Raw genomic sequence first — 14,406 nt, 5'->3', positions numbered from 1 at the left:
GTCTTTCATTATCAGCCCTGAGGTTGGTCATCTCTCCACGTAGTTATTGAACTGTCTCCAATAATTATGCATTTTCCTGTCGAGATTCCTCTCCTAACTGCACCCAAATTTTTGGGTTGGTTTCCCTATAAGCTATGTGGCCCCTTTCTTGTGGTTCGGTTCCGCTCCACATATTTCTTTATTCTCTATGCACAGTAGAAATGTTGACAATTAGTTTACCCTACTTGGCCACAGTGTTGAACATTGGGCTCTGATACCACTTGTCACATGTACATGAACTCATGAATACATTTTTTATTATTTAAATTTCACCACATATTATTAATCTCAACATTATGGTTAGGTAGACAATATAACTAATTACAATATGTTGGAATAACCCATTGAGTTCCGCAATGAACTATTAATTAGAATAACCCATTGAGTTCCGCAAATTTTTGGGTTGGTTTCCCTATAAGCTATGTGGCCACAATGTTGAACATTGGGCTCTGATACCACTTGTCACATGTACATGAACTCATGAATACATTTTTTATTATTTAAATTTCACTACATATTATTAATCTCAACATTATGGTTAGGTAGACAATATAACTAATTACAATATGTGGGAATAACCCATTGAGTTCCACAATGAACTGTTAATTGGAATAACCCATTGAGTTCCGCAAATTTTTGGGTTAGTTTCCCTATAAGCTATGTGGCCCCTTGCTTGCAGTTCGGTTCCGCTCCACATATTTCTTTATTCTCTATGCACAGTAGAAATGTTGACAATTAGTTTACCCTACTTGGCCACAGTGTTGAACATTGGGCTTTGATACCACTTGTCACATGTACATGAACTCACGAATACATTTTTTATTATTTAAATTTCACCACATATTATTAATCTCAACATTATGGTTAGGTAGACAATATAACTAATTACAACATGTTGGAATAACCCATTGAGTTCCGTAATGGATTAATTATATTATTTAATAGGTCATGCACCATTTAATGGATGTTGCAAGCCACAGTAAATAGTGGTACTAACTCATATGTTGTGGGTGGCTCTCGAAAATTACGAGGCACATGTCCAGATGAGCTTCAATTATCGATGCCATATGACAATCATCCGATGAAGGCCTCACCCAAGGTTCATCCCCGGGCTATGATCAACCGTGAAAGGATGAGGGTAACCACCTTGTTGGGTCGTTGCAGACATAACTCATTTGGTTCCTTTCTGCCGGATATGATGGCTCTGCAACCCCCGTTTTCCAGTTGCTTCTCCCAAGCAAAAGAGGTGCATAAACCTTGTGAGATCAATGTTTCTCAGCACTCTGACCTTACTCGGCATCAAAACACTCAGTGAAACCTATGTTTCCCACTGGACTAGTTGTTGTTCTGTCAATCCAAATATTGTATTTTCCGTAGGTATGTTCTTCCCTCACCAGCGACACAGGTAAGTTCTCTTCTTTTATTTGTTTTTTCGTCAATTCCATTTTAGTTGATATTCTGAGCTACATGTTTACTATCAAACTGACGCTAATAGATAGGTTGTTCCTATAAGTGGAGAGGGAATTCACCAGGGTCGTCGTCTCCTTTACATTACCTAGAAATGTTGGTTTCTCATCTCCAGGTTGACCTTCAAGTCACTCTTGTTTCTATGCTTACCCATCCTCAGAGGACCTTGGGTAGATGAACCGATTGGGGGAAAAAATTCTAGGTTTGGATCCCCACACGCAAGAATGGTATTTTCCTGTTTGTTTTCGTTGGGGTTTGTTTTACCACCAACATTTACTGGTGAGATGCCAGAGGGAAGGCTCTGAGCCTTTTCTCTCCCTGATCACACTAAGGGTTTTTGCTTCACTGAAATGTTAACTACATTAAACTATACATTTTAAGTGTTTTTTGTGTCGATAATGTTACACTGGTTGCAGCTCTGTTATATGTAAAGGATACTCAGCTATTGTTTACTTAATTACCATAATTTAGTCTATGGCTCTGTTATTTACTTAGAAAGAAAATATATCGCATTCTCTTTGAGTTTTTCCCTTCCGGGTTTTTGCAAGAAGGGGCTTCCTATTACAAGGACCACTTAGACCTCTCCCAGGTTGAATTGAATCCTTTTGAATGGGAGCCCTAGGGTTATTTGAGTAAATGTTCCCATTAAAATGGGTCTGAACATTTGTGATTGTCAAATTTCTAGCTATACAGGTTGTATTTACGAATGATTACTATTTATTCTTTGCACAGACAATATTGTGCTTTATCTGGGCCCATGAACTCAATTTGTCATCAACTATGGACTTCAATTTATTGCTTCAGTCGCAACACTGTTAATGCTATCGTTTTCCACATTTCTGTATGCAATGAATGTGTTTCTCTTATAGTTTTAGTGCAAGCTAGTCCTATTTAAATGCACAATGTTCTCTTATGGGTCTCTTTTCTTTCTTCTGTCAAGTTGTCTTGACTAGGACCCCACTGTTTTTACTAGTGCTTGTAATTTTCTGGGTTATCTAGTTACCCAACTGCCTTGCATGTATTGGGTCATGAATGGAAATGGAATTTCCAAGTCCTATTCAATGCCAAGATGCTTCTTAGTTTAATTGTATTGACCAAACGATCTCGAGAAAACCTTATGTTGTTGTTCCTGAGACTAGTTCATTTCTGTGGAAAAGGATTATGTTAATAAAACACAGTTTAGGTATTGTTGAACCCTTCTTAGGTTACAGATATGCACAAAGTTTCCCTTTACAAATTATTGACTCTTCCATAAGGGAATATATGAAAATTACTACTTATTTCATTGTTCTTTTCCTTACAATATCAAATTGTGCAATTCTATCGTAACACAGGAAACATGATTTTCTTATTAAATAATAAGAAATAATCCTAGTCTTACATAGGAAATATGTCTCCTTTTTTGTTGTATTAAGAAACAGAAGCATGCCATCTATTTTCGTTCTTTTGTATTTTTTTAAAAGAAACCATAAACATTGTCGTAAGATATTGCTGCACAACTCTTTACTATATAACGATTTACTATTCTAATTCTGTCCTCAATAGAAATATATATTATTGGATTTGTTCTATTTTTTTCTTAAACAAATAATATATACTATTTGATTTTCTTTCACTTTCTCAGTCAGAGTAGCCATTCTGTAAAAAAAAACATAACAAATATAGTGATGTAAATGTATTAACTATACCAACCAGAACTAGGAAGTCTCTCCTCCCAACCATCAATGATGTCGAGTCTCCCTCAAGCTTCCACTCGTTTAGACAATATATGTTTTAATCCTGAGTTGTCTAGTCTCCAAAGCTCAAGACCAACGGTCTAGTTTATAGTCCCAACTTTCAAGGATTCTTCCAGGGTTCCACTAGCCCAAGTCCAGCTCAGGAACTCCTAAGAAACAATAGTATTCTGCTCACTACACAATGCCCCGTGTCAAGTCTGGTTTCCTCTTCCTTCTCTCTCATTCCTTCGACTTTGTTCTTTTCCCCAAAAGAAGAAACAGCCTTCAACTACTCTTTTTCTAAGAGGGGAAAGAGATCTAACTGACCTAACTGTCTGAAGAGTTTTCTTTATTCAATTATATATATTAAAAACTTTCTTTTAGTATTCAAAAACTTGATCAAGTCCAAGTCATTACATTTATTTGGTCTTCCACTTAGACCATAATTAATTCCCATACTTCATAAAAAAAAGTAAATAATGTTAAAGTTATAACATGAATTCATGAAAATCTTAGGAGTGTCACAGTTAATCATTGCTTTATAAGAACGGCTCATAACATGTTTTATACTATTTTAAAAGTTATTTAATAATTTAAAAGGCTATAAAATATTATATATTATATTAATAAATAATTTAAAAATAAAAATGGATAATATCAATATTAAAAAAATATCACATATAAATGTCACAATTATACTTTATAGGAATCGCCAATAACATATTTTATTACTATCTTAAAACAATTAAATAATTTAAAATGTTATAAAATTTAGTATATATTATATTAATAAATAATTTATAAATAAAAATAAAAGTGATGATATCAATATTAAAAAAATATCATATATAAATGTTACAATCATTACTTTATAGGAATGACCAATAACATGTTTTATTACTATTTAAAAAACTTATTTAATAATTTAAAATGTTATAAAATTTATTATATATTATATTAATAAATAATTTAGAAATAAAAATAAAAATTGATGATTAAGGAATTTAGACTTCTGTGATCCATAACATTGTTAAGATAGTCTTCGGCAAAATCACATAATCAATCTTTTGTCGACGCGTTTCGAACCAACCAGTGTGGTTCATCATTACTTTGTAGGAACGACCATCCAATTTTTTTTTAAATAGGAACGGTTATTCAATTATTTTTGGTCTTTTACGCAGAATAGTGAAAGGAGTGATGCTGGGCATGAAGCACGATGCCGCGAAAGAAGGGCTGCATAATATCTACTGGTAGCGTTGCAGGTATTTTAGGAGTTACTCCATACGCATACACGGCCTCGAAGCATGCAATGATAGGGCTAACCAAGAATGGAGTAGCGGATCTTGGAAATACGGGATCAGAGTTAACGTTGTCTCTCCATTTGGCATGGCCACGACCCTTCTAAACAATTACATGAAACCACGAAAGGCCTCGGGTGTTTCAGAGGAGGATAAGGCCACCGTAGAGACATTGGCCACTATTGTTGCCAACTTAGAGGGAACGACTCTTAAAGTTGAGGATGTTGCGAAGCCTCTCTATACTTGTCTAGTGATGAGGCTAAATATTTTAGCGGGCACGACCTCATAGTGGATGGCGGTTTCTCAGTAGTTAACCACTCCTGGAACCTCTACCGTTAATAGTTCTTACTGCTAATTCTCAGTGAACCAAGAGATTCCTAGTACTACAATATATAATAATGTCAATTCACGGTAAGTATTGCAGAGTCCTCAGCCAGCGAAGCAAGAGATTCCTGGTACTACAATATATCATAATGTCAATTCACGGTAAGTATTACAGAGTCCTCAGCCAGCGAAGCAAGAGATTACTGGTACTACAATATATCATAATGTCAATTCACGGTAAGTATTACAGAGTCCTCAGCCAGTGAAGCAAGAGATTCCTGGTACTACAATATATCATAATGTCAATTCACGGTAAGTATTGCAGAGTCTTCAGCTAGTGAAGCAAGAGATTCCTAGTACTACAAGATATAATAATGTCAATTCACGCTGGTATATAATGTCAATTCAGGCTTGGTATAGCAGTATGTCAATTCACGCTGGTATATAATGTCAATTCACGCTAGGTATAGCAGTCTTCAGCCAGTGTCTTTCATAGTGTTACAACGTGTCAGTTTCTAGGGGAGGGACGCCATTACCTGTGCGCCCTCCCCTCCACCTGGCGGACGGGCACGTTGCAGGCACGTGGCCTCGTACGACACCACGCCAACTCAATCCGCCACCTGTTAAGGAACGTGTCAAGGGTTTAGGGTTTATTTAACGAGCATGGAGGGGCTCATTTCCGCCTTTACCGCGCGATGTATGCTCCGACTGTGGGTTTTCTGTTCGGGTCTGGTGGTTGTTCGAAGCCCTCCGCCGATGATGGCGCGGGAGGGCTCCATTACCTGTGCATGAGGTCCGCCATTGTTGAGCTCATGTCCGCCAATTGCTGTTCAGCCAGGACCGCCGGTGGTTTAGGGTGGTCCGCCATTATTGAGCTCATGTCCGCCAATTGCTGTTCAGCCAGGACCGCCGGTGGTTTAGGGTGGTCCGCCATTGTTGAGCTCATGTCCGCCAATTGCTGTTCAGCCAGGACCGTCGGTGGTTTAGGGTTTCCTGGGTGGTTGTTTAATTTGTGCTATTTGCTGTTTGGGGAGGAGCCAGTACCAATTTACAGGTAACTGCAAATTTCGGTGGTATTTGTGTGGTTTTTTGGGTTTTTTTCTTCTGCATTTGCTCATTTGTTAATTTTTTCCAATTGTTGCAGGTGTGGCAGGTCCGGCGAGCACTGGAGAAGGTCCGCCGAATGTGTGGCGAGCTCTGGACTGATGGCTTCTATCCGGTAGGATTTTTATCCTACCAGCCATTTTCTGAAGTGTTTTTCAACACCTCTCACCGTGTGTTTCTCAACACCTCACCTCGCTTATTGGAAGTTTTGTTGTAGCTTTTCGGTGTTAAGGTCTTGTGCTTTTTTCGGTGTTAAGGTCTTGTGCTTTTTTCTGATATAATGGTAGCCCTCTGGTTTTGTTGAATGTATAATTTATTAGCTGCTTTGTTGAAGGGTTTAGGGTTTTGGATTCTAATGGCAGCTTGGTTTTGGTTGCCATCTCCAAAGCTTGCAGCTAGTGTGAGACTCGGAACATACGGAAATGATGTTGTAGCTTTTCGGTGTTAAGGTCTTGTGCTTTTTTCTGATATAATGGTAGCCCTCTGGTTTTGTTGAAGGTATAATTTATTAGCTGCTTTGTTGAAGGGTTTAGGGTTTTGGATTCTCATGTGTATATTTCTTAATAGGAATTGTAAATGCTCTTCCGAGGCCAAGATATGCTATTTTTACTACACCTCTTCGCGTATCCACCAGGAGATTGTGAGGCTTCAGGTCCCTGCCATATTATAGGCTGCCTTTCAATATTGGAGCATGAACAGAGAATGTTTCAACTGCCTTTCGAGCTTCTGTACCATTCCATATAATTTAGGCATACTTCATGAATTGTAAGACTCCTAAGCCGGTGGTGTTCTAAGTTGTTTGCTTGTAGGAAGTTTGTCAGACTGTCTTAAGGTGGCTAAGCTGTTTCTAGGGTTCTACTGCGTCTAGTCTTGTTCTGAGGGTTTGAAGGGAGTTATACAGATAAGATGGTATGCGGATTCCTTCCTAAGCAGGTATTGGAATTGAACCACTAGTTCTTTGATATCATGATTTGAACAAGGTTACTGCTACTAATTTGAATACATCTTATATGTGTTAACACTATCATACCTAAGCTTTGAACAGTGTTAATTGAGTACCCCACTAGTTCTGTCCAATAATGATTGTTGTTGTATTTTATTCTTATCGCTAGTTCTGTCCAATAAAGATTGTTGTGGGTAAAGTTACACTATCATTACATGGATCTTCTTGAAGCGTGGTTGAGCTTACGAGTAGTCTAACTTATGACTACTAGATTGTTTCACTTTCTTATATTCTTTTTTCACAATATTTTGGGACCTTAACGCATGCTCTAGGATGTTTTCTTTTTGTTTTTCCACCTTATGTTTTCTATGAGATGTAAGGTTGTTTGCTTGTAGGAAGTTTGTCAGACTGTCTTAAGGTGGCTAAGTTGTTTCTAGGGTTCTACTGCGTCTAGTCTTGTTCTGAGGGTTTGAAGGGAGTTATACAGATAAGAAGGTATGCGGATTCCTTCCTAATCAGGTATTGTAAGGATTCAAGGTCTAGTGTTTCATTCCAAAGATCTAGCTTCCTCAGTCCTTCTAAGCTAATGTCTCAGACCATCTTCAGATTGTCTCTGTCCTTCTTCGGAATGTTAGTTTGCTTCTTGAAGGATACTAGAGCCTATGGTGTAAGCAGCTTACGTATTATTCATATATTATGATAGCTTGTTTCTCTGTATTGGTTACTAGTAACCACAATGCATAACCTTATGGACAGTGTTCACATAATCTACATGCCTTAATTACGATAAGCTCTTGTTCCTGTATTAGTATAGCTTGATTACAGTGATATCATAACTCTTACATATTACTGATATAAGCTCAATGTAAGGATATGGAATATGAAGCGTATAGTCTAATCACTTACACGGGATCAATTGATGTACCATATATAATTGACTAAGCTTAAACTCCATATTAGTAGAAGCTGTAATACATTTATACCTATAACTATTTCACGCATATGGCTCTGATTCCCATTGAATTGATTACAATGAGTACTCTTATTCAAGCATTGTGTTAGCTTCTCACTTCCATGGGACTAATCTGATGAATACCGATATAGTGCTTGCAGTAGTTTGGGTTAGGTTCCTAAAGACTATCTCCCATGTTTGCCTATGCCATTCAATTTTGTCTATCACATGCATTTTGTTCGTTTCCTTGGAAAAATACTTAGCTCAATTATTTTAGAACTATATATGACTACATATTTGATTATATTAAAATCAGATTTGTTGGATTTATTTACTTATTTATGGTTGAGAATTTATTTGCAGCTCTGTGTCTTATTATCTCAGTGTTTCAGGTTTTCTTCAACAAATTTAAATAATAATTACTTCAAAAATGAAGAAAATGACTTCAAAGAGTCCAGTAGTTCCAATTGTAACTCTTTATGATCTTTGTGGAGTAAATATGTTGTGTAGGCTTTAAGTTTAGTTCAGTTTTGGTTTTGAGCTATTGTTGTGTATTAACTTCTTTCTGTATTCAATAGAAGATGGATGTGTTTGAGAGTTGGGATATTTTACAGAAGTATGTGCTTGTAGGTAAGCTTACTTAGATCTAGGTTATTCTTTCAAAGTTGAAAAACTGCTTACAGTGGCCTGCTTTCTATGATACTTGTTGACTGCAATGAATAATTAGATCTAAAGCATATTGCTACGGTGACTGCATAAATACCATAAGACAATAATAATAAGCCCAAGACCACTGCACATTGACCATAAGAGACTAATAAAGTCATATGTTTTTCTGTTGGTGACTTTCCAAGTGTTTATCTAAGGTCTGGTATATGTTTTCTGATATCTGAAATATGCTTTTCGAGATCTGGTGTACTTGTTTTAGTAAGAAGAAATCAATTTGCTAAGGTTTAATATCCATAAGAAATCACTTATCAGTGTTGGGAGCATCATTTTGAAGCTAATGGTGAAGTATTAAGTGATTTATTTTGTGAAATATAGTTCATCTTTGCAGTGGAAAAAGATGCCCCAAGACATAATATGAATTGACATAACAATTTCAAAAGGGAAATAAGTATCTAAGTTATCATTGTAGTGTCTTTTGTGGACTGATATCATTTGTGCTTAACTCGCAAATAAAACTACTTTACAACCAACCAAGCTGCTGTTGGCTTTTCAATGTAGTGAATGCATAGCACCATAATGTTGTTAGTGTTTCAAAGCAATAAAACAACCTAGGTTGTAAGCCAGAATGTTTTTGTGACAAGAAAAAGACACAATCCATCCAAAATCCACATCATAATGTGGTTACAAACAAAAACATATGACACCCCTATTCTTTATGGCCCTGAGAATCTTGAGTGCCAAAACTCCCCGAGTTACCTTCTTGAGCCAAGTAGGTTGGCCTACCTGTCAAGGGTTGATTAGGAAATGGTTGATTGCTGCCATATGATTGACTCCAATTTGCAGCTTCCAACCATGGAGGTATTGAGTACCCATACCTCACATTTGCACTACTGGTCCCTGCATTAAGTGGAGGTGTGTAATGAGCATACATAGAATTGGCACCAACTCTGGTAGGAATAAGGCAAGTGGGTAAACCCTCAGTAGTATAGTGAGGCACTTGAATGTTTATGAGATCTTGGAATAATGGTGTATTATCTGCAATGGAGTCCAATGAGTTTGAAATAATTCTGGTTTCATTAGCTATTCTTGTATCATTGTCAACCATATTGATCATCCCTTGTTCCTTTTCAAGCATTTGTTGTGCCTTTCGTTTTTCCTTTTCCTGTCTTGCCATTTGCTTTTGTTGGTCCTTAATTTGCCTTGCTTTATCTCTTTCAATCTTTTCATCTGCTCGATGTTGTGCGGCAACAATCCTTGCTGCCTTCTTCTCCTTGACTAGATCCTTCTTTTTCTGTTTTAATTCTTGCATTTCAAATTTCTTTTTCTCAGACTCAACTAACAGGGTTATATAGTCCTCTGAGGTGAGTAACTGTGAGCTTCGGCCCAGACGAAGACTACCTGGTGCACCTTGCTTTTTTTTCATTGATACTCTCTGTACTGGTAGCTTTAGGAATTGTCCAAGTGTCTTCTCCACCCCTCCCACCTGCATGTCATTGCTTGGTACTTCCCTTCCAGTTTCTGTTGGAACTGATTGAACTATATCATTATCTTCATTTGATGCCTCATTATGTCCTTCATCTTCTTCCATTGATATATTGTCCACAAAAAAATGAACAATTTCACTGTTCAATTCTGCTGGTTGTGAGGGCATGTTCATGCTTTCTTCATTGGTTGCTGAGACACTATGTGCATTCATATTGATCATTGCTTCTGCTAGCCATGAAGGTGGGGTTACTTGGCTTGGCAATGTCAATTGGTCATTGTCAACTGCATGTTCAGCAATAACATTAACAATATCAACAACAGGAATTTCATGTTCTTGAGTTGGTGGAACAATCTCCATGTTACTGCGAATTTGTTCATTGTTATATTGTGTTTCACATACAGTTTCATCATCTTCAGCATATAAGTGTCCTTGAGACAAGGAAATCATATTACCAGCTGCAACAACATCATCTTGGTCATCTACTTCTTGCACTTCAACACCTGTTTGGGCATTCCCTTCTTCCTGACCATCCACATGAAACGCTTGGCTACAACCAGTATCATGCATGAGAGCATCATAGTTCAGTGGCCAGATTCCTGTCCTCCTAAAGCCAGCCTTGATATTTGATGGTGTCAAAGCCCTTTTAAAAGCTTTACTTGCAAGCTCTGCTAGCTCAAACATTTTCACCTCAACCCCTGGATTCTTTGCCATCCATGCAGCACGCTCCGACCTGAAATAGTTCTTGAAAGGGCCAAACACACTAACATCAAGGGGTTGCAGTCTATGAGTGGTATGAGCTGGCAATGTCAATAGGTCGATGCCTAAATTGTTTGCTTCCTCAATTGTTTGTACAGCCATGTGGCTCCCATGGCCATCTAATATCAAAAGGTGTCTGTTATTAGGCGAGACGCCACCTGGTACCGATGCAGCAAAGTGAAAAAGCCAACTTAGAAACAGTTCTTTAGTCATCCATGCATGGGGATGTGCAGCCATGCATGCACCTGGTTCGCAGTTCTGTATATAGTTTTTCAGTTGATTTTTACCTTTGAATAGATAAAATCCTGGGATTGAAGTACCAATTGCATTAACACAACATAAAATAGTTATCCACTCCCTGCTCTTGGGCAAAATCTTTGGCACATTTCGGCTCCCTCTCTTGGCAATTACCCGCATGCCACAATTCCTCCCTGCCTGTAAACCTGTTTCATCACAGTTCCATATATGGTCTGCTCCATAAGAATGTTTATCATAAGCACTAGAAAGTGTGTCATAGAATTTTTGCACAACTGCAGGGCGCAAATTTAATGCTCTGTCTCTGTCAAGGCCCTCAGCAGTACGCAATACAAGTTCTGGATGCCTTTTTTTAAACCCAAACCACCATGATTTACCAGGAAACCCATCTTTGAATGGGTTTGGCCTCCCTTGACAGATTTGAGCAACTGTTGATTTGAGTTGTATCAACTCTAGCCCATGTCCCAGTTGGGCCATCTCTTTACACCACTCAACCACCTCGGCCTCCTCATCCTCAGTCATAACTGTAAGAGGCCCTCTACGTTTTGTATGAGTCAGTCCATTTATCCAATAATGTATTGATGAGGGAGGAATACCATGTTTTTTTGCAGATGCCCGAACTGAGTATCCATTAAACTCTATGTCGTCAATTGCAACTAACATTTGTTCTTTTGTCCATCCTCTTATAGCACTGATTTTTTTAGTTGAGCTTGCCCCTTGGACTGTTGTTGATGGTGGTTCTGTGGCTGATGGTGTGTTAACATCAACAGCTGTCACATGGTCATCTTCAACAATGTTCCCTGGTGCATTGCTGGCATCGACATCAGCTGGCCTGTCATCATCGGACGATGTGCATCGCAGCTGCGCACCCCTTGTCACTCTCCTGCCACTTCTCCTTGTACGAGCAGAGTAACTTCCTTTTGCCATAGATGCAACAACCTATAAAATTATTGCATGCATTTAGACATTAGAATATATGTTAAATTATGCTTTATTACTTCTGCAAAAATTATCCCTATGAAGCTGATGATCGAATAATTCCTGTAAGCTAACCTTCAATTCCTGTAAGGTAAGCAACAAATAAGGTCAACAAATTATTACAGTTTTAAAATAAAATTAAACATAAATAGATAGCATTCTTAAATTTTCAAGGCTAACAAAAGACTTACACACATGAATACCATTTTGAAAGAATTCATACCATTTGTAACTTACAACACTAGGTAGATCTTGAGATTAAGATTTTTTCTCATCTGTGATGTCAGAACAAGTTTTTACCATGGTGGTGAACTTGTGCTTTTATTTACATTATTGGGACTTTCTTTCTTTGCTTAGCATATTTCACTACAAAAATTTAGGTAGATAAGATGTTTTCTCATCTGTGGTGTCAAAACAAGATTTTTACGATGGAGGTAAACTTGTGCTTTTATTTACATTATTGGGACATGTCTTCCTCTGCTTCGCATATCTGGTTACAAAAACTTAGAAATGCTTCCCACTTGACTGATATGGAATTTGTGAGTTTGATTTTAGTTTTTCATGTAATGTCTAAATGAGTCTTTTTCTCTATCTTTACATAATTTCAAAAGAGTTGAAATTATTGCTTCAGTGCTTAGTATTTTATTGGTGTTTACCATGCTTACTGGAAATTTGGATTCAGTGCCCTGTTTTGATTGTTTCCTTTACAGTTACTCTGTCTCTTCTTTCAATTAATTTGTCCTTAGGCTTTTTGAAACAAATGGCTTGCATCTCCTCATATTACTTCACCGATAGTTCACTAAAATCCTATTTAGTTTGTTCCATGTGCTTGTTGCATGAGCAAAAATAAGCGCGACCTTTGTAAAATGTGACTGAACTTAAAATTCGGCTGAGAGGTCTCACTTTTCATTATATTTTGATATATAAGTTCACGGGGTTTCTTCAGTATCTGTTTTTTTCTGGTATACCACTTTTGTTGCAGTTCCAAAATCTTTGCAATTCTAATATATATTCATAACATGACCAAGTGTGAAATAATAATTCTTACGCCAGGAGAACTTAAACTAGTATTTCTGAAATTGGCACCTTTAAAGTTTTGAGTTTTGCAGCTATGGCTTAATAGCGAGCTGGATTACTAATGTAGCCCAAGTATTTTTAAACTTAAAAACACCTGTTTTATTAAGCAGACTTAAAATCTAATAGCATCTTGTCCTCTTATTTGATTTGCTGTCTTTCTGAGCAAAATGTTTGATAGCTTACTGCACTAATTTGTTTGTAATCCTAGAAAAAATGATCTATTTTAGAAGTCTGAAAGTTGAGCTTACTGTACAGTGTATTGTTTCATATTGCTTTTGTTAAGTTGGTCCAATCAACATGGACACAGCGGGGCTTTCGTTGCGCTTACTGTACAGTGTATTGTTTCATATTGCTTTTGTTAAGTTGGTCCAATCAACATGGACACAGCGGGGCTTTCGTTGCGGAGACCCTACCATGTATAAAGGGTTATCGGGAATGACAACAGGACGAGGAACGATGTTTAGAAGTTTCCCATTGAAGAAACTAGGAGAAACGATGTTTAGATGTTTAGAAGTTTCCCACTGTATTCAATAGGTTAACTGTATAAGCTAGAACACATACATAAACTCTGTATAAAAAAGGTTAATTGTAACTGTATAGGTTAACTGTCACCACCCTATGGACAGAACTGTAATGTAAGAAATCTGATAAATGAATGGACAGAACTGTAATGTAAGAAATCTGATAAATGAAAACAATGAAAACAGAACTGTAACAGAACTGTAATGTAAGAAAAACCTGATAAATGAAAACAGAACTGTAAGAAGATATAACTAACTTGAATATATTGGCCACTGTTTTGTGATGTTGTCTTCAAGTTTGCTGAATAGTTTGAAAGCATAAGATGCAACTTCAACAGTGGGTGGATTTGTTTTATAGTTTTGGGGACTTGATTTTAATTGGTGGACATGGATGCACATGGATTGCAATGGCTTCATTTTGAATGTGTGGTATGGATTTAATTTGCTGTGATCTAATGGTTGGGAATTGTTTATTTGTTGATCCATGTGCTTTGATTTGTTTTAATGAGAAATAGAATGAGTTGGGTGTCATTTATTGCAGTTATTGGGTCTGGGTGTCATTTATTGAACAAAGTGGATTTAATTGTTATTGGGTTGGGTGTCATTTATTGAACAAAATGGATTTAATTGTTATTGGGTTGGGTGTCATTTATTGAACATAGGGTGCTTAGTTGTTGAACAACACAGCAGTTATGGCTGACATACATTCCTTTTGTTATGTGCAGGTAGGCATATTTATTTGGGATGCAAAGTTGGAGTTCTCATGAGTGGGGGTTGAAGTGACTGCTGTTTTGTACTTCTGGAATAGACCAGTTTGGAAGC

The 14,406-nt window shown here is 37.3% G+C and overlaps 1 protein-coding gene across 1 annotated transcript; it reads left to right on the top strand.

The window, feature by feature from the left end:
- Positions 1–4,437: 4,437 nt before the first annotated feature.
- On the top strand, positions 4,438–5,501 carry LOC149260847 (uncharacterized). The gene is made up of 4 exons (XM_089461138.1): positions 4,438–4,605; positions 5,094–5,155; positions 5,253–5,257; positions 5,356–5,501. Exons 1-4 carry the CDS (start codon positions 4,438–4,440, stop codon positions 5,499–5,501), a joined length of 381 nt encoding a protein of 126 aa, XP_089317264.1.
- The last annotated feature ends 8,905 nt before the right edge of the window (positions 5,502–14,406 follow it).

Source organism: Pinus tabuliformis, chromosome 6, assembly GCF_031772625.1.
Source record: "Pinus tabuliformis cultivar Carrire ecotype Pingquan chromosome 6, CPIR1, whole genome shotgun sequence".
Classification (NCBI taxonomy): Eukaryota; Viridiplantae; Streptophyta; class Pinopsida; order Pinales; family Pinaceae; genus Pinus; species Pinus tabuliformis.
The sequence above is the reverse complement of the archived record's forward strand: the minus strand, read 5'-3'. Positions and strand labels throughout refer to the sequence as shown.

What these genes read in the sequence shown, in the direction of transcription:
- LOC149260847 (XM_089461138.1), top strand. Translation starts at nt 4,438, where the DNA reads ATGCCGCGAAAGAAGGGCTGCATAATATCTACTGGTAGCGTTGCAGGT. An exon ending in TAACGTTGTCTCTCCATTTG is followed by an intron (nt 4,606 to 5,093) that starts GCATGGCCACGA and finishes TAAGTATTACAG; the next exon opens with AGTCCTCAGCCAGTGAAGCA.